The 22,098-nt window shown below is 54.0% G+C and overlaps 7 protein-coding genes across 7 annotated transcripts; all 7 read left to right on the top strand.

Moving 5' to 3' along the window:
- Positions 1-1,840: 1,840 nt before the first annotated feature.
- PG986_008227 (secreted lipase) lies at positions 1,841-3,025 on the top strand (the record flags this gene model as incomplete). Its single annotated transcript, XM_066844449.1, has 1 exon — positions 1,841-3,025. The coding sequence occupies one exon, from the start codon at positions 1,841-1,843 to the stop codon at positions 3,023-3,025; it is 1,185 nt and encodes a 394-aa protein (XP_066700561.1).
- Positions 3,026-6,190: 3,165 nt separating this feature from the next.
- On the top strand, positions 6,191-7,784 carry PG986_008226 (uncharacterized protein; the record flags this gene model as incomplete). Its single annotated transcript, XM_066844448.1, has 3 exons — positions 6,191-6,511; positions 6,628-6,705; positions 6,765-7,784. The coding sequence occupies 3 exons, from the start codon at positions 6,191-6,193 to the stop codon at positions 7,782-7,784; spliced, it is 1,419 nt and encodes a 472-aa protein (XP_066700560.1).
- A 693-nt stretch (positions 7,785-8,477) lies between these two features.
- Positions 8,478-9,653, top strand: PG986_008225 (mrna capping enzyme alpha protein; the record flags this gene model as incomplete). The annotated part of the gene is made up of 1 exon (XM_066844447.1): positions 8,478-9,653. One exon carries the CDS (start codon positions 8,478-8,480, stop codon positions 9,651-9,653), a length of 1,176 nt encoding a protein of 391 aa, XP_066700559.1.
- A 588-nt stretch (positions 9,654-10,241) lies between these two features.
- PG986_008224 (cmp deaminase) lies at positions 10,242-10,983 on the top strand (the record flags this gene model as incomplete). Its single annotated transcript, XM_066844446.1, has 2 exons — positions 10,242-10,616; positions 10,657-10,983. 2 exons carry the CDS (start codon positions 10,242-10,244, stop codon positions 10,981-10,983), a joined length of 702 nt encoding a protein of 233 aa, XP_066700558.1.
- A 2,718-nt stretch (positions 10,984-13,701) lies between these two features.
- On the top strand, positions 13,702-15,801 carry PG986_008223 (uncharacterized protein; the record flags this gene model as incomplete). Its single annotated transcript, XM_066844445.1, has 9 exons — positions 13,702-13,967; positions 14,036-14,111; positions 14,173-14,198; positions 14,251-14,326; positions 14,383-14,487; positions 14,552-14,944; positions 15,030-15,308; positions 15,378-15,516; positions 15,596-15,801. 9 exons carry the CDS (start codon positions 13,702-13,704, stop codon positions 15,799-15,801), a joined length of 1,566 nt encoding a protein of 521 aa, XP_066700557.1.
- Positions 15,802-18,344: 2,543 nt separating this feature from the next.
- Positions 18,345-19,960, top strand: PG986_008222 (disrupter of telomere silencing protein; the record flags this gene model as incomplete). Its single annotated transcript, XM_066844444.1, has 3 exons — positions 18,345-18,362; positions 19,135-19,375; positions 19,503-19,960. The coding sequence occupies 3 exons, from the start codon at positions 18,345-18,347 to the stop codon at positions 19,958-19,960; spliced, it is 717 nt and encodes a 238-aa protein (XP_066700556.1).
- A 665-nt stretch (positions 19,961-20,625) lies between these two features.
- PG986_008221 (NADH-ubiquinone oxidoreductase 24 kDa subunit) lies at positions 20,626-21,745 on the top strand (the record flags this gene model as incomplete). Its single annotated transcript, XM_066844443.1, has 3 exons — positions 20,626-20,730; positions 20,925-21,215; positions 21,374-21,745. The coding sequence occupies 3 exons, from the start codon at positions 20,626-20,628 to the stop codon at positions 21,743-21,745; spliced, it is 768 nt and encodes a 255-aa protein (XP_066700555.1).
- Positions 21,746-22,098: the final 353 nt, after the last annotated feature.

The following is a 22,098-nucleotide window of genomic DNA, read 5'->3' as shown; positions in this document are numbered from 1 at the left end:
CGTCCGAGCTGGAAAGATCGATTTCAAGCTAATAAGAGCAACTGACAACAGAACTATTTTATTTTTCGAGTCTCAAAGAGAATACCGAAGACAAGCTCCGGTCCTTAGGCAATGAATATACACGCATGTGTCAATACTATCTTACGGTCAAGTTCAAGTGACTATAGGCAAATGTATTTCAAACCTGCTCATTGTTGAGATTTGCCCAAGCCTGGCTATATCTCTAGTACCTAGAGACCATACGTATTGCTTCAACTCTTATCGGTCCCCAGATACGGTACTGGAGATTGTGCCATATACTCGGATGTATGGCATCTGCGAGTCAGGCCTGGCCTCAGTGTAAATACCATGGAGCCATGAAGTCAAACCCCAGGAGATGCTCCAAAGCCTCCCGGGAAAAGGAGTTGAAAGGCTTGCTGGCCTACTGGAAGGTAATTTCCGACCCTCCTATATTGAGTAGCTCTGTCTTGCAGAGGGACGTACTTGAATTATACAATCAACTCCACGGCATCTCGCGGGTGGCTTCGAGATCCTCTTCTAGTTTGTTCGAGTCTATCCAAGAAAGACTATACTATCTCAGGGTGTTCAACCTTGAGCTCACTATATATAGGTCTGGAGTCGGAACCAAACTGGCTGAACCATGGAACTGGTGTCTGATGATGATATCTTTCTCCAACACCGTTCTGGTACGTGGGCCTAATCTTACATGGTAACCACGGTTTTTTCAACAGGAACATGATGGAAGTAAACCCCCGGCATCATCAAGGTCGGGGAGTTCGCTCACAAACCCGGCCTTCAAGCTATCTTTTGACTGCCTCGTTCATGTAAATAACCCTTTTGCCTAATATTGATGTTTTTAATCTAGAACACTAAAGCGGATGGATCACCGCCATTTGCACTTCTCATGCTTGACAGATGCGAATAGTTTGTCGAAGTTAACCGGGAAGAACCGCAATATTCTTGTTTGCCAGGACTCACAGAACTAGCCACGTTCACCAATTGCTCCGGCCAAGCCAACTGCAGAATACTCACCTACAAGTGGTGGGCTCACAATATCGGAAACCCATCCGCGAGAGCAGCAGGCTAGGCAAGGATGGTTGCTTTGTTAGTAATCTGCTGGCAGCGCAACTGTAGACTGCAGCGTGAGGGCAGAATCGTACTATGATCAGTGATCCATCGTCCCTAGATGAGATGGACCCCACCAACGGCCGCCCCGCATCGGGGCTTGTGTCGCGGGTCCATGTCAGCATAACGCCTTGGATCGAACCTCCTCAGACGGCTGAGGGAGCGGAATGCTTCTGGAAGGGGCCCCCGACCGCCATGCTGACAGGGCAGTAAAACACAACGTCTTCATCCCGTCCCGTCCAACCGGTCAATGGCGTCTACGCCACGGTTTCCGAGTCGCAAATGCTGGCAGCGATGTATATGTGCTAGGCATGCTCTATATGCTAGGCATGCTCTATATGCTAATTTGCTCAGCTAGCAGGGGCCGATCCCAATGCCTACAAGACTAGGACCCGTTGCGGACAATCTGCCGACGGGCGAACAGCTCACCCCGGCAGCTTGTCCACTATGCGAGGCTACGAATCCCTACAAACACGAGAAGAATGCCTAAATTGCTTCATGGTCTAGTGAGTAAGCAGGAACCGGCCCTTCTGCGATAAGAGATATCTAGAGATCCTCACCGCTGCACATGGCTGCGGCTGGAGAAACTTATACACTTATAGACGTGGATATCCCCGCCTTCCTCTCTTTTTACCACTTAAGCAAGCAATAATTGTCTAACTCTTAGTCACTCATTTTGAACTGATTGTGTTGCTCTTGGAAAACCAGCGACATAATGCGGTATCTCACGGTATTCTCTGCTCTCGGCCTTGCAGGCGCTGTCAGTGCACATGTACTGCCGCCGAATTCGTCTGTCGACTGTACTGGGGTCAACGCCATCAGCCCCAAGTGCCGGTCCTCGGAAACCAAGTACTTCCGAGACGTCTTCTACGTCGGCGGCCGCTCGGTCCCCAGCGGTGGCGGAAACATCCTCGCAGACCAGGTCTACGTCGAGAAGCTGACCCCGACCTGCGGTGTCAAGCACCCTCACCCGCTCGTCTTCTTCCACGGAGGTGCCGGCTCGGCGGTGACTTGGCTCAACACCCCCGATAACCGGAAGGGGTTCGCCTCGTACTTCATTCAGAAGGGGTACATGGTCTATCTCGTGGATCAGATCGCCACTGGACGTTCTGCCCAGCAAGACACCACCGACTTCGCCCTGGCCAACGGCACGACGGTGCAGGTCGTCCAAGGCGGCTTCAGCGCACCAGAACTTGCGCCAACTTACCCGCAAGCGACACTGCATACCCAATGGCCGGGCAGTGGACAAATCGGCGACCCCGTCTTCGAGGCCTTCGCCCACGCCACCGTCCCCTACACCACGAGCCTGGTGGCGGGCGAGACGGCGATGCGCGCCTCGATCTGCAGCATGCTGTCGATGGTTGGCGCCTCGTACCTCATCTCGCACTCCTCGGGCGCGCAGTACCCGATCCTGGTCTCGAACGACTGCCCCGAGTTGGTGGTTGGTAACATCAACCTGGAGCACTCGACGCAGCCGTTCTGGAACTACGGCTCGACGGTGGACTCGGGCTCGGCCGCGCGCGCCTGGGGCCTCGCCAACACGCCCCTGACCTACGACCCGCCCGTGTCTGACCCCTCGGAGCTGAAGGTCGAGGTGGTCGGCGAGGACACGCTGGCGCTGCGCAACTGCCACCTGCAGGCCGAGCCCGCGCGCAAGCTGCCCAACATCGCCAGCGTGCCGTACCTCTGCACGACGGGCGAGGCCAGCGTGCACGCGACGTACGACCACTGCGTCATCGAGTTCCTGAAACAGGCCGGCGGGAAGCCCGACTGGATCAAGCTCGCCGACGTGGGCATCCATGGCAACGGCCACTTCGGGCACCTGGAGAAGAACAACATGGAGATTGCCGCGGTCGTGGAGGGCTGGATCAAGGAGCAGGACGCGAAGAAGAACCTGTAGGTCCCAAAGGCTAGATAGAATAAGCCAATCGGCAACTAATTCCCTCGTGCATGAGCCCTATGACTTAATGGACTTGGACGCTATATACACACATACATACATGGGTAGATTACACGTACGATATAATAAGATTCGCGTCTATCAAACCGTCCAAGGACCGGAACTACTTGTCACTTTTCTTTCCGTCTTACTAAGGCAGTAGTGCCTGTCCGCTTCCCGCCAGAAACGTCCAAAACAGCCCCGAGAGTCAATATGCGCAGGTTCATCATCTCGATCAGACAAGGCGAGAAGATGCTTCCTCCCGTGGCGAGGCTGGAGTCGTCTAAAACAAAGCAACCGAACCATAGCAGTCGAGCCCCGCCCGTAACAGCGCGCTCCTGAACGCGCCCAAACTGAGTTTTGGGCTTGCATCACCAAAGCATATGTGGCTGATCCCCACGTGTTCCTGCATATGCCATTTGCCCACGATCCAGCCGTATGACATGAACGCGCGCGCAGCAGAACTAACTGCTGGAACCAGCACACACATGCGAACATGAATTCGTCCTTAAGGCGTAGTGTGTATCTCATCGCTACCAACTACGTACATAGTGCTACTGGCGGCGTCCAGAGCAACAAGATTCTGTCTCGAAACTAAGATCTAAGCGAACCCATCTTGTGCGGCGGGTTACACGGGCTTCCGTACGACGGCGCCATGAGCTAGTTTGTTGGTTCATCCCTAAGGGGCCGCTTGCCCCCTTCGTCATCAAAGGGCTTCGACACAAAAGTTTTGGAGCCTCGCGACAATTCAAACACGCCCAGCCAGAAATAGAAAAGTGAAGTCCTAGTTTTCAATGAAGAAGTTTTCCCTCTACTTGATTCTGGTACGAGGCACAGAAAAAAAAACACGATGCCTGAGTTATACGTGCCACTGGTCCTTTCGTGTTGTTGCCCGTTTCTGGCCCAGATGCAAATGGTTTCATTCGATCCAGACCCGCAATTCGCATCAGAAGAGCATCGCCCGAGTAATGGATCCAAGGAGAAATGAGGGTACATGGTTCACTCCTCTCTCTCTCTCTCTCATCAGTTGGCCTTTTTGGTCAAATCTGTGAACCCAACAGCAAACGTCTCTTGCTAATAACGATAATAATACTGCTCTCCATTAAGTTCTGGGGACGAATGTCACCTACTAGGTTTCCCTCGATCGTTCAGACCTGAAAAAACTTGCGCGGGCATCGTGGGATATACCCTGGGCAAAGAAAAAGGAGATTACACCGATACGCTAACGAGCACATCGAAAGATACAGGAAAAAGCGGCTTCTATCCGCCAGTGTCCCACTCAGGGAGGATATTTTTACATAGTAGTAGGTAGGTACTGGTGAACTGGCGGCACCTGGCACTGGAGGTAGCATTCTCTACCCTGGAAGGGGAGCATTGAAATGTCTAGAGTAAAATAACAGAGCCACACCTTCCGGCGTCCAGCCCGTTCTTCTAAACGAACCCTGGCCGCGAGTTTCATAGTTGCGGTGTTATCGTGTCAGTGACACTGGCAGCCGGGGCCGGGAATCTTTGGGACAGCTGGGCCTTTCATGTTGTCTCTTGTGCAAAATCGTGGCGGCCGAGAATCGACAGGTTTTTGATTGCATATACGACATGGGTTTATTTTATGTATCTTGATGCTACTGTACATTTAGGTTATCACGTTCCGTGCCCGGCCTTTTACAGCGGGATGGAACTGCCAAATGGGCAGTGATCTTCAGACGCAACAACCCATCCGATTGCTCGATCGGGAGAACCTACAGACAGAAACCCGGCAACCTGGCACTTGTTGTTTGCTGCACATCATGGACCTGCATACCATTGAACTGAAGAGGGCGGCACATCTGATTTATTGTATCTCGATCTAAGACGAACTGCCGGTTGGCGTGCGGCGGCGCGTCCGCAGTTTGCCAGCATCAGAATAAATAAATCAAAGTGAATCCAATTTTCAGCCACGGCACCTGGATGGTGTGAAGTTTAAAATTGGGACAGCAGGAGCGAGGTCTAATTGAATTCTGGTCTAACCTTGCCCGCCTTTCTGCGCCGGCAAGTATGTAGAGTGGAAAGGGAAGGAGACAAGGGCCACAATGTCACGCGAACCATAACCATGTTATTATCGCGTGCCAGATCGGACGAATCGCCGGACGAAGCGATGTTTGTGGCACACTGTCCGAAGGGCTCGATCAACTTTTTTTCTTGTCGTTCCAGAACAAATGCCACCTAAGATCTGAGCAGGGTTCTTCCTTGTGCAAACAAACCCCTACGAGGAACAACCTTGGCATTCCCGGCTCCACCCAATCAGAGCTCAAGCGAGGCCTGCCGACGCCCATCTATCCCAGACGAGGTATAATCGTGGTAGGACCTCTTTGCCCTCTCAGCTCTCTGAACCTAGCAGGATGCAGGAGAGCCACAGTCGTCGGCAACTAACAACTAGCACTTGAAGGTGCTGCTGCTGCCCAATACCTTGTAGGGCAATCCTCCGTCTTCCCATAACTAAAATCACGAGGGTCCCCAGAAGCGGCTTAGAAGGAACTGGGAAGAGATGGGACACCTGTATGTACCTGCAGCGGCGTGCATGGCATGGCATGACGAGCCGCTCCCTGTCAGCCTGTCATGTCTCCAGTTTCTGCTCCAGAGATTCCCTCCGAGACATCGTGACCGCCCGTCTCAGATTGGTCGAGTCAGCTATCCCAGGCACTGCCATGCTCTGAGTGCCTAGGGTCCGTCGGTAATGAAAGATCGCGCTTGCAGGTGCACTACCCGTCAAGTAAGGCAAGCTTGCGAGAAATGTTTATCCGTTTTTTCTGATATATCAAGAGGATCGACCGTCAACGTTGCCCCAAGTGGCAGATCCCTAGTTTCTACCGGGCTCAGAGTCCTATGTCATTCATTACTTTCGTGTTCTAACGGGCTATTTGCTTTGTTTCTCTTTACTCCACGGCCCTACCCAACCTTGCCAACCAGACCGGAAGGCGGATGGTGATAGATCACAAGCAATATCATAGCGATCTGCGGTCCTTCCTCCGTGTGGAGGTTCGATGGCGACATCCTCCCGAAAAGAAAACAACCAACAACGCTTACAATAACGTACATACAACGGTATTATAGGTCGGGCTTCGGTACCGGCCGACGGCCACAGCAACCATCATGTCGCTGCCCGCCTTCCAAGACGATGGACCTTCGGCCTTCGTTGGCCAACCACCCAATACGGAACGAGACTACTATATCGTTCGGGGCTTTCTCCGTGCCGCTCGCATGGGCAATGTCGATCCCACCCTGGGCTACACCCGGGCCGCCCAACCGCCCTACGCCGGCTATGAATATGGCTCGAAGCAGCCTGGTATCATTACCGGCCTCATCATCATCATAGTCGCCATCTCCGTGGTTACGGTGTCGAGGTTGGCTCTTCGAGTGTCGATGAGCCAGATGCGGTTTGGGGCGGATGACTGGGCAACCATTGCTGCTGCTGTAAGTTTACATCATCAAGCAGCCCCTGCGATTGAATATGTGCCGTGTTTGGTTTCTATATTGGCTTTGATTCTCCGTATATGATGAAGCTGACTTGGATCTTCTCTCTCCATTAGGCTTTCGGCTTGACTTACACTATATGTCAACTAAAAATGGTGCTTAGAGGTGGCGGGAAGCACATATGGGACAACACGGTACGTTGGACGGGAAAACATATTGCCTTTGGTCCTTCTGACTAACGATTCCGGGTCAGTATGAGGATTATAATGAATTCGTGTACTACGGAACGATCGACAAGTGGATGTTCTTCATAACCGTCGGCTTCGTCAAACTTTCACTCGCCTTATTCATACGCCGCCTCTCGAAAAACATTTCGGTGTTTTGGCGTTGGTTCTGCGACTTCTTCATCTTCACCCTTGTTGTCTACATTGGCCTCGCCGTCTTCTGGAACGTGCTTTCCTGCGCGCCCTTCCAATCGCAATGGGACCAGCTGTACAGCGGCCAGCTGGAGAAACCCCCCGTATGCTACCATGTGGGGATCCAAGGCAAATTCTTCAACATCACGCACGTGGTGCAAGGAGTGCTGCTGCTGTCATCTCCTGTCATCATCCTGTGGCGCGTCCGCATGGACCGAGCCAAGAAGGCGCGCCTCTTCATCATCTGGGCCAGCGGCGGCATTGCGGTCCTGTGCGGCCTCATGCGCCTCATCCGTGCCGACTTCACCAGCGACCTCACCTGGGACTACGCCGAACTGCTCATTTGGACCTCTCTGGACGTTGCCATCGGCATCATCACCATCAACCTCCCAATCCTTGACGCCTGGTTGGCCGGCGCCTGGAGGGATGCCGTCACCCGCGTGGGCGGACGCGGCCGCTCGGAACGCTCCGGCGGGGGCCATGGGAATGGCAGCTATAACAACATCCGTGACGGGCATTATGCAAAGTCGGGCAGTAGCCGCTTATACGGCCACGGCACAACGATCAAGACGGGACGGGACGACGACGAGGAGATGGGCACAACAATATCATCAACGCAAAAACACAAATATTCCGAATCGGTCGAGGAAATACTCAACCCCCTCAATGACGACTTAGGGGGAGACACCGGAGGAGCCGGAGGAGCCGGAGGACCAGTGGAGATGAAGATATTTACGACGCATGAGTTCAATGTGCGATATTCGGCCGCGAGCCCATCTTTGTTAGAGGAAGCGGAGGGTAAGCCGGTTAAGGGTTATGATAAACGATTTGTAACTGGACTGGAGGACAACCATTAAAAGACTATATGCAGCACCAGCACCAGACTGTGCTGTTCCATTCCTTTGTCATGAGAGATTACTTAGCGAATATATACCCCCTTTCACATATATACTTTTATTTTTTTCTCACACAAAGGGACCCCCCCTTTTGAGGGCACCCTGTTTCCCTGTGAAATTGTCATGTAGAATAACCAAAGATCGATGCATTAGATAACCACTAGACAGGGGAAAGCAGCTTCCAAGCGCTGTGAGTCACCCATAACCTGTATACTCACTAGAAATTGTGTTGTATTCCCTAGCACTCATATTGATAATAACTTGAACACACCCACAGTTCACTGCCCCAGATGTGTTAGATGTTACAGCCTGGAAGCACCACGGTTTCCACCCGCGAATCACATGCAGTAACTACCATCAGCTACCGGAAGTTTACTTTACAAGAATTGCACTATAGATTAACCCGAACTGAACAGGACTTTGCGTATTTTCAATTGGACTAAGCATCACAACACCCAGTGAATATACTGGATTGGCCAGCGTTCAATTGCGCTGGCTAAGTACCTCCCTCCCTTTGAATAGAAGCAGCGGCGGCCCCACTCTAAGTAGGTGCATGTCTGCTCATGATCTAAGCTTGCAGCTCGCCGATCCACCTCCATCTTCTCAATCCCAATCCAACGAAAAATAATCTGGCCGCCCCTGCGATCGATCACCATGGCCTCGGACAACAGCGGACCTTTGCAGTCCATTGACGCTCCCGGCATCAAGCTGCCCAATGAAGAGGCCGCCGGTCTCCGCCAGGACGTGCAGCGCCTGCTGGGCAGGGAGCGCTGGGACTTTCCGGGCGCGCAGCCCGTCAGTTTCGCGCGTCACCACCTGAAAGAGCTGCGATCCAAGGACTACTACGTCTGCGAGAAGTCGGACGGCATACGATACCTCCTCTACCTCACCGTCGACCCTAGCGGCGCCGAGGCGCACTTCATGATCGACCGACGCAATGACTACTGGTACGTGAGTACCGGCAGCACCCACATACCGACCACCAAGGCCGAAGAAGGCTTCCACGTCAACACCCTCCTCGACGGCGAGCTCGTTATGGACGACGTCGGCGACGGCCGCAAGGAACCGACTTACCTCGTGTTCGATTGCCTCGCGCTCGACGGGCAGAACCTCATGTCGCGCGAGCTGCCGAAGCGCCTCGGCTACTTCAAGGAATGGATCTACAACCCCTACAAGGCCCTCTACAAGAAATACCCGACCGAGAGGCCCTTCCAGGCCTACGTCCTGGGCATGAAGGAGATGCAGGTCGCCTACGGCATCGAGATGATGTTCCGCGAGGTCATCAAGAACCTGAGACACGGCAACGACGGCCTGATCTTCACCTGCCTCGGCAGCGAGTACAAGCCAGGCACCGATCCCCACATCCTGAAGTGGAAGGCAGCAGACGAGAACACGGTCGATTTCCGCTGGAAGCTCGATTGGCCCCTCATACAGCCCGACGAGGAGGACCTTGCCGAAGGCTGGACCGAGCCCTATAAGCTCTACCACGACGTCCCGCAGATCCAGATCCTGGCCTATCACGGCGGCAACGGTCCCGACGCCTACCGACCCTTCGGCGAGATGTATATGACGGAGGAGGAATGGGAGGAGCTGAAGGCCTTGAACGAGCCAATGGATGAACGAATCGTCGAGGCGTACATGGACGAGCAGAAGCGCTGGCGGTTCTACCGCTTCCGAGACGACAAGCCGAACGGCAACCACATCTCGGTCATCAAGTCGGTCTTGGAGAGCATCGAGGACGGTGTCACGAAGGAGGAGCTCCTCGGGGCCGCCAAGGGGATCAGAGATGCTTGGAAGGAGCGACAGCAGGCGCAATCTCGCCGCGGATAGAGAGGCGAGCAATGACATCCAGAATAAAGGAGCGACCTATGTGTAGCATTAGTGGGCACCTCAGGGCATGGCGTTTTTGGACGGGACATGATATCCAGGACTGATTTATGCTTTTTCGGAATAGCATCGACTGCTATGACAATTGCATAGCTGCGACTTTCCCATTACAGGACTTGACTATGACATGCTGTGATTTGTTGTTATTCGCTGGTCACTTCTTTTTTCTATATGGCCATACCTGCTGACCTGAAGGCAACGTAGTTGCTGGTAATTGCTGGCAAGTATGCCATCACCAGCTATTCCGTCAACTCACTTGATTATAGTACATTGACTGGAATAGTTGTATAATAATGCAACTGCTACCAGAGAGTCGTCGCTTGTTGTTCCGTTGTACCCTTTGTTACCCAAGTTACCCAAGATAGACTCGGGAGTGTCCGACTTACACAGCGACCCAACAGGAAAGCTCCGTTATCTCCCCAATGATGCAAAAAGTGGTCCCCGATATGACCGGCCACGCCCGCCTCCAACATCCATGAACATATCTACCGACGACAACGGCGAATATCTCTTCAGTTTTGTATAATAGCCATGCCTGCCAACAACGAATTATCCGGAGGAGTAGACAAGGGCAGCGGCGGAGGAGGCTCGTCCGCCGCCGCCCTGCTCCCCTCCCTGTTCCCGGAGCGCACCCCGATGACGCCCGCGCAGCTCGCGGCGGGCGTGGAGGCGGCGCTGGCGGTGCAGCGGCGCGCCGTGGCGTTTGGGAAGCGGCCGTTCGCCGCGGTCCTCCTTGGCCCGGATAACGAGACGGTGCTGCTGTCGCACCAGTCCGTCGACCAGGTCAACCATGCCGAGAGCTCCCTGGCGCGGCTCGCGTACTGCCACTACGACAAGGCGTTTCTTTGGCGGTGCTCGTTGGTTAGTACTTGGGAGCCTTGTGGGATGTGTACGGCTACTATCTACGTGAGCTCTCCTCTTCCTCCTTCTTCTCCTTGTTTCTGAGGTGCGAGCTGTCCCAGACCCAAGTGGGAGCCGCGACGAAGCTGGTCGCCTTGAGCGTGTGGTGTGGCAAGATGCAGATCTGATAACGGAGACACAACAGTGGGCGCATATTGGCCGGATCGTGTTCGCGGGCAGCAATGATCAGCTGTACGAGTTGACCGGGCCTGGGAATACAGAGAACTTCACAATGGACTGGCATACGAGGGATGTGTTGAAGGGGTGCCCGCAGAAATATATCGAAGTGATTGGACCGCTGGAGGCGGAGGGGAAGATCGTGGTGGAGGAGAGCGACAAGTACTGGAGCACGACAAGGAGGCCTTCAGGCTAGAAGTTGCCAGGTGTTGGGTAATGCCTTGGAGCGAGCTGGCTGGTCAACTTAGTACACAGGTTGGATAAGTAGCTCTGTCAGTTGCCCTGGTCAGCCTCAGGGCTGTTGCCCAGGCACATCTGGGCCAGTTAGGCACCCTTCCAAGCCCTATTATACATGGCACAATGAAGAAACAATCTACTAAACTCCACCAGCTATCAAACATCATCAACTCGCTTCCCCAAGTTTCACCCCCGTCTAACCAACTCCTATATTTGCCTGGCAGATGGTACCCAACTAGCTATGACGCCATGTCGACGTTCACCAACTTCGCGAAGCCCCCACCGGAGTTACGCGAACTAATTGTAAGTAATCATATACCACTCACCCAGACTATCTCGTTCGATATTTGATCTGTAGAGCTATGGGTGACCAACAGTTCATTGGCATGAGCATTATAGTGGAAATACGCGGTTGAGATAGCGAGCACGACCCGCTATATCGAGTTGTTTTCCAGGTACGATCGCTTTCACAGAAAAAAACTTCGTGTCTCCTTTCCTCGATCGTCTCGCCTCCGACGAACGGATCCTATGCGATCGTCGAGGGGCATCTTCGTCCCCAATGAAACACCTACTCCCAATACCACTCAGATGGTCTATCATCCGGCGACTTCCTGGTCAGTAAAGCGCATACTCTATGACTTGGTCCGTTTCAACCATGTGCCGGTTTTCCAGCGCTATCAAGCTTAGGTACTTTACCTTTGCCAGTGGACGCTCGAGGCTGTTGGAACCCGGACCTTAGAGGAGGCGTGGTGGCCTGAGGCTACGTAACTCGCCACCGGAGAGCAGATGAGCCTAGTGGCGATGAAAAGGGACGCCGGGCCAAGCTTGTTACATATTTCCTCCACGAAGATTGAGGTTCGTTACCGTATTCGAGGGTACACTCATACGTTTATCCTCACTTAGCAATGGATCTACCATAACATTGATATGCCATAGGGCCTAGCTATGTACGAGACGGCCACGTCTGGAATGAAGTCCTTGTTCCCATAGAAATTGTCGTCCCTTTGTTCGGTGATCAGTAATCATGAAAGTCGACTTCTCCGTTACCCTGAGAATTGCCGGGCTCGTAGCCTCGCCGCCCGAGGTTCTCCATACTCCATTGACGACTTCTGTCTCGGGTTTGAACAGGCCACCTATCCAAAAAAGCTGACCGAAAAGCTGTCGGGCTTATTGCTACTCACCGAGACGGAAGCTCATCACAGAGAGAGTCAGAAATAAGCACTCCATCTCGTGCCATGTCTCTGGCAAAAGTCAGCGAGTTAATACAGTGGTGTAGGTATGACCACGGCGCGCGCGCACGGGCAGAAGTCGCAAATAAGCCTGACTCTCCTGGAAATAGTGTCACCCCATTACCGTCAGAACACTAACTCGGTTTGGTTTAACCTACCGCAGTTCCATCTAGCCAAACGATCCCAGAACCGGACGAGCGAACTTGACATTGCCCGTGTATCACCACGTTGACAAATGAACACTAACGTCGCGACAGGAATCGTGCCGATTGAAGGGGCGGCGGGTAGAGAGAAGCGGGAATACGGCAAGGCTCGCGACTCCCACACGATCCCGCATATGTCTAGGTTGGAAGAAACCGGGAACAAGTTCGGCTTCTTCAAGGGAAAATGTACGTGTAATGATATACCGGTCAGCTGAGGCGGTCCTGGCATCCACCACCCCGAGACGCGGCCACAGCATTGGCGCGAGTCAAGAATCGCGGGGTGGGTGGGTAGTCCTACCGGTAGTCGTTAGTGTATCGTTCTCGTTCACTAACAGCGCCAATCATTGCCATGAAAGAGCTTAACTGTACCTACCACCTTCCTAGATCTGGATTCCCAGTATACTTTTGCAAGAACCCAGGCGAGAAGCTGCATGTTAATTGTTTTCCCGGACCTGTGTATACTGAAAGGGGGTGTGTCCATTGCTCAATAGAGAGCGACATTATACTTGGTACCGCAGCCAAAGAGGAGCCGTCCCCGCATACCCCCTCCCCCTTCCCACCCCCAGACAACCTCCCCCGCAAATGAGACAGCGCGGCAGGCGGTTAGGCAGAGCCAAGGCAAGCCACTCAGACTAGTCGGCCGGGGGTGGCATTCGTGGGTATCGGGCTTCCTGCTTGGGTGGGTTTCAGACTCTTCCCCAACGTTGCACAGTATTACCCGGAGCCAATGGGCGAAAGGGAGTCGAGGGCTGGGCCGCTTTCCTATCGGTACGTGTTTGTCCGCACGACGGACCCCAAGTTCCATTACGTAGGTATAGCCCTCGCCATGACGGGGTTCGGCGTTGCCTAGGTATGCGATACGATGCGATACCTACTGTCACGGCATGGGACCGCATCCGCCACCCTGCGCCATCGCTGCGCTTGCAGCCGAGCATGGCAGGCAGGCCCCCGGCAATGTCACATCGCATATAGAACGAGCGTGCCAAATAAGTAGGTAGGTAGGTAGGTAGGTAGGTAGGTAGATAAGGGCTGCTCCTGCACAAACGCCATGGGGCGAATCCTTCGCAATTTTATCGCCAGTTGAGGAGAACAGGGTCGTGGCTTCTGTCGTGTTCACTACTCGTATTTCGTCTGAATTGGACAGCCTGCTGGCCTCTCCTCTTTCGATTTCTTCCCGTTCGGACTTCCCAGATCCAGAAATATACGACTTACACACATCTCGAACCTTAATCACCGTATCCCACCATGTCGTCGGACCCGGCAGACCAGAAGATCGAGGTCGAGCATACCTCGTCCAACGAGTATCATGGCGACCGCAAGACACCCGCCGAGGCGATCGGCGCCAAGACAAGCCTGGAGGCCGCGCAGAGGCGACTGCTGCAGCCGCCGGCCATCATCGCGATGATGTCGCCCGAGCAGCGCGCGGATCTGGAGAAGCATTTGGTCAGGAAGATCGACTGGCGCCTCTTGCCCATGATAGTCTTGATGTATATCATGAACTACATTGACCGGTGAGTCGCGCACATAACTTTACCTCTCATGGGAAGAGTGGGCTAATATGATTGCTATAATATTGTAGAAACAACATTGCGGCCGCGAAGCTTGCCCATATCGAAAGGGACCTGAACATGCCCGAAGATTCGACACAGTTCCAGGTAAGTCAATGAAACACCTTCTCGAGACGGCGAGGCTGGTTGGCTAACTTCTCGCCCCAAGACCACTGTCAGCATTCTCTTCATTGGGTAAGTGCTTATATGTGTCTCTTTGAGGTTATCGGTATTGATTATGTCGTAGTTATCTCCTGATGCAGATCCCATCCAACTTGCTTCTTAACAAGCTCGGCAAGCCCGCGCTGTATCTGCCAATCTGTGTAAGCAAACCAAAAGGCGTCACCCACTGCAGCAATGCTGACATGTACATCCTTAGATGATTGTTTGGGGTGTCATATCGACCGCCACGGCTGAAGCCAAGAACTTTGGCGGCTTATTGGCCATCCGCTTCTTCCTGGGTTTTGTCGAGGCTGCTTACTTTGTAAGACGCAATACCAGCAGCAACAGGAAATCAGTATCTTGATAGGCTAACAGCCAACCTATAGCCAGGATGTCTTTACTACCTGAGTTGTTGGTACACCCGAAAGGAGCTTGGCCTCCGCACCGCGTTCCTGTACTCGGGCGCCCTCATCTCGGGTGCTTTCTCGGGCCTGATCTCGGCCGGCATCACGGGCAACATGGACGGCGCCCGGGGCCTGAGCGCGTGGCGCTGGCTCTTCATCATCGAGGGCGCGGCCACCATCCTCATCGCCTTCCTCGCGTTCCCGCTCCTGCCCAACTTCCCGCGCACGACGAGCTGGCTGAGCGAGGAGGAAAAGGCCCTCGCCGTCTGGCGGCTCGAGGAGGACATCGGCGAGGACGACTGGGTCGACAGCGAGCAGCAGACGTTCTGGCGCGGGGCTAAGCAGGCGTTTGCGGATGCCAAGACTTATGTTCTGGTACGTTATTGTTATTTCCCGGACCCTCTGGATCAGGGGAAGGAAAACCAACATCCCTTGCTTACGCCTGCTCCTCATGATATAGCTTGTGCTCCTATTCGGCATCGTCGCGAGCGGCTCCGTCACCAACTTCTTCCCGACCGTCGTGTCCACGCTGGGCTACAACAACGTCAATTCGCTCCTGCTGACGGCCCCGCCCTACGTCCTGACGGTCATCGCCTCCATGATCAACGCCTGGCACGCGGACCGCACCGGGGAGCGGTTCTGGCACATCGTCCTGCCCCTCGTCGTCAACATGGCGGCCAACATCATTGCCGCAACGACGACGTCCCTTGGGCCGCGGTACCTGTCCATGATGTTGATGGTAAGTGGGCTTTCCCCGTATGTGTATGTACCGCGTTGAACAATTGTTCACTGATACGTTGCCACGCAGGTCCCCACCGTGTATAGCGCCTTCGTCGTCGCCTTGGCGTGGATCAGCAACACGCTGCCCAGGCCGCCAGCCAAACGAGCCGCTGCTTTGGCTTTTATCAATGCCGTTTCGAACAGCTCTTCGATCTATGCCTCCTACAGTAAGTACACCAATGCTTGCTCCGAACCACCTGCATCTTTCCATTCTCGGGACAGAAGCTAACCGCTTTCCCTTTTTAGTGTACCCGAAGAGTGCGGCGCCAGGCTATGTCATTGCCATGTCGGTCAACTGCGCCACCTCGTTCATGGCCATCGTGGCCGCGACGGTGATGCGATTCATGCTCGTGCGGCTGAATAGGAAGCTCGAGCAGGGGATCTTCGTGGAGGGTGCTATCAATGCGTTGCCTGGCGAGGCCGCTCAACACGGATTCAGATTCAAGGTGTAGTAGTGCGTTGTTTGGACGATGTTTCAGCAATTGCATAGGGGGTTGGGGTTGCGGTCATGTAAGATTTCCAGCTAATGGGGACCGAAGAACAGCCGAGTGATAATAGCAATGTTATGGCCGTACATTATACCAGGTATATCTGTGGTATGTAGACAAGAACATGTCATCCATGGGGTAGTACTTTGGGTATATCATCCCCCTCTCATGTCATTCTTTGATGTTTCCATGCCCATGTTCGTGTGATCTTTGTTTCTGATGGCGAGGAGCAGCGCCAGCGCAGTATTATATGCCGTCTCTGTAAAAGCATGCCTCGATAAACTCCATATGATGCTCTGACTCGTAGCAATCTTGTATAGGAGTGGACTCTGTGACTTTAGAACCCCTTAATTGTTCCCTCAAACTTCGTGCGCGAAAGTTGATCGTCTATCCAAGCTACTTCTTGTCCTTGTGCCAGGCTATTGATATGTCCGGTCTGGTCGGTCCTGTAAGTCGCATGTGTAGTCTCGTCGGTGGACAGTTTGAGGACTTCTTCTGGGTACCAATCGACAACATGACATAGACGACTGCCAGCTTCGACATCGTTTCGGTCATCCTGAAGCAGACCATGCAGAAGATGAGCACGACTCTTTCGGCAGTCGTCGACGGAGTATGTTCTGTTGCCGCTGGTATAGTCACCAAGTCTGGCTGGTTTGACGGGGACGGAACGGGCTCCGCCGAGGCCTGTTGGCGTCGTTGCACACGTTGGAAGTGAATCCGTAGAGACAACGAGTGGTCTGGCATGCTGCTGGCATGTGATATCCCAAAAGACGCGGAAGTTCAACCTACGGCAACGGCTTCGGTGATGAAGGAGGTTTCGAACTGCCAGGAGATTTTGAACTAGTCCACCAGCTTCTCGATCAGCGAAGGTATGGGGAAAAAAAGAGAAGAAGACCAACTCCAATAGATGTTGAGTTCTCGAGGCCCCTTCTCGCTCGGCCCAAAGTGACACGATACCAATCCCGATGACGGCAAGGCTCTTACGGATTACACAGCAAACAAGTTTCCTTGGTGGCCGGCTGGGCCCTGTACGACCGACGAGACTGACTTGCTGGCGCGCCCGCCGTTAGGGATGAGGCAGCGAGCAAACGGGAGCCTGCCGCCTACTGCTGAAGAGAACAAAGACGAACGGCGAGCGCATGTTTCAAGGGAGCGAGCGCCCTTCGGCAGCTGCAGGAGCCAACAAGTTTGGCATGGTATAGCATGGTATCGTGCGTACCTCCTATCAACCCTGAAAACGATGACGTGCATCTGTCACCGGGCACCGTGGTTCGAGAAAATAGATCAACATGCCTACCTGCAGCGCATGCTCCTTCTATACATAGGAAGCTGAGTAGCACCTGACTGTATGACATCCATACACCTTGCAGGGCCGGCCTACCTACTTTCTGCAACTCGATTGAAAAGGAGCTTGGTTTCGGGCCGTACTCTTCGCGGTCCCGAAGGTATCTGTGCGCCTACCACTCCTTGAACTTGTATCGACTATCCAGAGATATTGGCGATATAAAATCGGCCGCTATTCATGACTCTTAAGCGTAATCGTAATTTATCTTCCTCTTTATCGAATATGCAGTATTACGCACTGAATATATCAGGAAGACTCGTGGTAGTAATTGGCCGTTCTTGCTCCGCACACAACCACCGTTTTCATGCCGAATGAGCGACTTCAGACTCGCAAGAATACCATAGAACAGATTTCCATCTTCCAAATCTCGAGCATAGCAAGTACATGTGCATTTTGTATTTCAAGAGACTCGAGAGGTATGCTTGACACGGCCCTCTTTTGCTCCATCATGGTGGACGAAAATCCATCGCGAGATCAGCCCAACCGGGTGACGAACGCGAAGAGACGACAATCGAAATCCGAGGTTTGATCGAGACATGAAAACACCAATGAAAAGAGACTTACATTTACGAGTCTTCTGCGGCTCATGTGCTGCGGCTGGTAAGGAGGTGTGCAGCTTGCTGATTCAATCGTCAATGTCCATTAGCAGCGGCGCATTATTACAGGTGCTAAGCCCTACCTGGGAACTGGTTCAGCGGCATGGGTTAGGTAAGCTCAACGGCTAGAGATGCAATTTCGGGTCCCTAACCAGCGGTTCGGGTTGAGACAGCAACGGCTACTCGTCTTCTTCATTCATGAAATCAAAATCAATTGCCTTTGGAGAGCGAGACTTTATGTATCATGTATGAGTCTTTCCGTGGCCGAAGAACCTGAAGTCTCTTTGAGAAATGCGGGTGCAATAGGTTAAGTTAAGCCTGCACTCCTCAGTATGAGAGGCCCCGATGGCCAGCTCCAGCTGCTGCGATGCCGTGGGAAACGAACGGGCAAGGTCGCAATTAGAAAGAAGTCGGACCACTAAAGATTAGGTGCAGCAACCCCCACAAATTGTTCGCCAATGTGCTGGGGGCAGTACCTGTAAACGGTAAGAACGTGAAGAAGCACACGCAATCATTACTGCCAGCTCCCACCTCCTGGAACCTTGCTTGCGACGTGCGATCCGAGCATGCAGCAGCAGGGAGGTGTAGGTTAGCAGGCAAGCCTGGCAGGAGGAAGAAGAGCAAGGGGAACGGGGCCTCTCAGGTTCGTCCGGTGGTGGTGGTGGCTGGCTCAAAACAACCAACGTGTGATGTAAGCGCTTAAATTTTGCACAGGGACGGACATTGACACATTGATACGAAGGAGGGAGGCTGTTGGCATTCTTGATGATGGTGACGATCAACGTATGTTTCGTTTCTTTTTTCTTTTTTCCCCCTCTTTTTTTGTTGTTGTTGCCCTTTTCAGGCGTTCTACAGTACTGCTTGGCCGTCGTATACCTACTCCTGGAAGAAGAGGAAGAAGAGGAAGAAGAGGAAGAAGAGGAAGAGGAAGACGAAGGGGAATGCGAGTGCACCCTCCACCTCCTACCTCCATCCATTCCTGCTGCACCTCCACATACTCCGGGGGGCCGATATCATCGAAGCAGTCTAATCCCTGCTCATAGAAGGAAGCTCCCGTCACGGCGCCTTTCTATTGGCCAGCGTCCTGGACAACCTCCTGTTTACCTGCGGCCTCTGCCGACCTCAAGCTCACCACCTCCCACCAACGTCCCTCTTCCCTTTCCATCCACCCTCGATCCAGCCCGTCGCGATTTCGTGCCTACCGCCGTCGCTATACCTTCGCGACCCCTAATACCGCTTTAAACTGCCATTTTGCCCACTTATATACCCTTCGATCACCGTCACCATGCCCGTCGAGCTGCGCAAGCGCAAAGCTCCTCCGCCCGCGCCAGAGCCGCCGGCTAAAAAGCCCTCAAGGTCTCCAAGGCCGTCGCAAAGGTCAAGGAGACGGTCGCGGGCAAGCCTGCTGCCCCGGAAAAGGCCAATGGTGCGTCCAAGACCGCCGCGAAGCCCGTCGTCGGCGACGTCATCACCCTCGACGGCTTCGGCGGCGAGATTGTGACCAACGACGGCGAAAAGACTACCCTGAAGGCCCTCGTCGCCGAGAGCAAGTCGGGCGTCGTCCTATTCACTTACCCCAAAGCGAGCACGCCTGGCTGTGAGTAGAACCTCTCTCTTCCCAATTCCTACCTGGGGTTCGATGTCGTTTTGTCCTCTCGTGTTGCGCAGTGTCCACAGTCCTACCTATAATGCGCTGGCTTCTGACCAAAGCTTGTGATATCAAGGCACAAACCAGGCCTGCATGTTCCGCGACAACTACGAACCCTTCACCAAGGACGGCCTGGCCATCTACGGCCTCTCCACGGACTCGCCCAAGGCCAACACCACCTTCAAGGAAAAGCAGAAGCTGCCCTACCCACTTTTGTGCGACCCTGGTGCCACGCTCATCGGCGCCATCGGCCTCAAGAAGGCGCCCAAGGGTACGACCCGCGGCGTGTTCGCCATTGATAAGGCCGGAAAGGTTCTCCTCGCGCAGCCCGGCGGTCCCGCCGCGACCGTAGATGCCGTGAAGGAGCTCGTTGCGGCCGGCGGAGAATCTGCTGCGCCTGCTGAAACCGAGACCAAGGAAGAAGCGCCCGAGACGGCCGTGAAGCCGGTGGAAGAGGCCACGCTGACCAATGGCGATCCTGTCGCCGAAGAGAAGACGGAGGAAGCCATTAAGGAGAAGGAGACTGCCAGTTAACCACCTGCAGGCTTTTATTATAGTAGGTCGAGTGTTGGATTAGTACTTAGTATGCTACGGGAGGGGCAAAGAGCCTCGTATCCTGACTGACGGCGACGGATCTCCTTATTTCATTCTGTGCAGGGAAAGTAAACGTATATGAGGGCGTTGGGTCATTTAGGGGGATTCAGCTTTTGCAACTAAAAAAGGAAACAATTGGACAAGTCTGTTCGTATGTAGTGTAGCTTCATCAATTGACTGGCTGTCGCTTGAGACGCTGCCTCATCAACGACGGCTGCACCTCGCCGTAGCCCCGACGGTGCACCCTTCGTTTCATTGACTATAAGACTCGAAATGAGTAAGGAATCATCCAAGCGATACTCAATTGATACATTGCTCATGAGATAAGTCGGAACTTGGGTTAAGCGATCTCGTCCCACCTCCCTTCACCATGAAGCAGAAGCAGGTAGTTCCGGATTCTCGCTAGCCCCGAAGATTCCCCGGGTACCCCACAGCCTGACCAATCACGTCGATTCTAATCAAGCAATTGACCTTTCGGTCTAGTCCAGTCCAGTCGTCCGGGGCGGAATCTTTGAGGCATTGAAACCGACGACGACAGTGATTTCCCCAGATCTCTCTCCCCCCCTCCGATTCCCTCCTCGCCATTGAGCTTCCACAACGGCACCATGGCGTCCAAACTCTGCCCCATGCTGCTCCGCACAGCCATCCGCGCGGCCCCCGAGCTCCTCGAACGCAATTCCGGGCTTTCACTGCCGCCGCGGTGCGAAGGAGTGATGCCCTCTCGGTGGTAAGTTGATGACAGCAGCAGCCCAGACACCCGCGGCAACCGGCGCCCCAGAGAGATGAGACGACCCAGGCTGTACTGGTCTTTTCTGTGTTCCGCTCACGACGACGAGCATCATGCCAACTCTTGGAGCTACGAGAGACCATGCAAAGCTAATCATGTACTCGACGAACCAAACAGCACCGCAACACCCCCGACAACAACCCCGAGCTCCCCTTCAAGTTCACGGCGCAGAACGAGGCCATCATCGCCGAGATCCTGAAGCGCTACCCGCCGCAGTACAAGAAGGCGGCCGTGATGCCGCTGCTCGACCTCGGCCAGCGCCAGCACGGCTTCTGCTCCATCAGCGTCATGAACGAGGTCGCCCGCGTCCTCGAGATGCCCCCCATGCGCGTCTACGAGGTCGCCTCCTTCTACACCATGTACAACCGCACGCCCGTCGGCAAGTACCACGTCCAGGTCTGCACCACGGTAAGTTGAAGCAAAAGTCCTGGCCCTGGCCCTGGTTTACGGGTAGATGGCTACGAGCAATCAATGGAAAGTGGAGGAGGAAATATGCATTGACAAAGCTACATGGCCCTCTCAAAAAAAAAAAAAAAAATTAGAGAACTAATATGCATAATCTCCAGACCCCCTGCCAACTCGGCGGCTGCGGCAGCGACATCATCGTCAAGACCATCAAGGAGGAGCTCGGCGTCTCCCACGGCGGCGAGACCACCCCCGACGGCCTCTTCACCTTCGTCGAGGTCGAGTGCCTCGGCGCCTGCGTCAACGCGCCCATGGTCCAGATCAACGACGACTACTACGAGGACCTCACCCCCGAGACCACCAAGCAGCTCCTCCAGGCCCTCAAGGCGTCCGCCTCCGGCGGCGGCAACACCGCCCTGAAAGTCCCCGCCCCCGGCCCCCTCAGCGGCCGCCAGACGTGCGAGAACAGCGCCGGCCCCACCAACCTGATGAGCGAGCCCTGGGGTACCGAGACCACGCGGTCGGATTTGTAAGAAAAAAGAGCTTAACGAAGAACCAATGGGCAGAGACGGCACGGAGTTCGGCATAGTGCATACGGGGGAGGGAGAAGAAGAAAGCGGAAACTCATATAGCTGCTGGGGCGAGAGTTTTATCAGCCGCCCCATGGTATAGAGAAGCAAGAACAAGCATCACATCAGAGGGATGCCGGTGCATTTGTACATAAGATCCGTATGTGTATTGATTGAACTCAGATTTCACGATGGAACAAGACCTTATGCTCGATGAGTTGAAATTGGCATTCTTGTGGTTTGAGTAAGCACCATGACAGAACCGTTCTTGCTGTACTATTTCAGTATGCCTAGAACGCACGCTTATATATTTGTTC

Source organism: Apiospora aurea, assembly GCF_038362705.1.
Source record: "Apiospora aurea strain CBS 24483 chromosome Unknown utg000005l_segment0_segment0, whole genome shotgun sequence".
Lineage (NCBI taxonomy): Eukaryota > Fungi > Ascomycota > Sordariomycetes > Amphisphaeriales > Apiosporaceae > Apiospora > Apiospora aurea.
The sequence above is the reverse complement of the archived record's forward strand: the minus strand, read 5'-3'. Positions and strand labels throughout refer to the sequence as shown.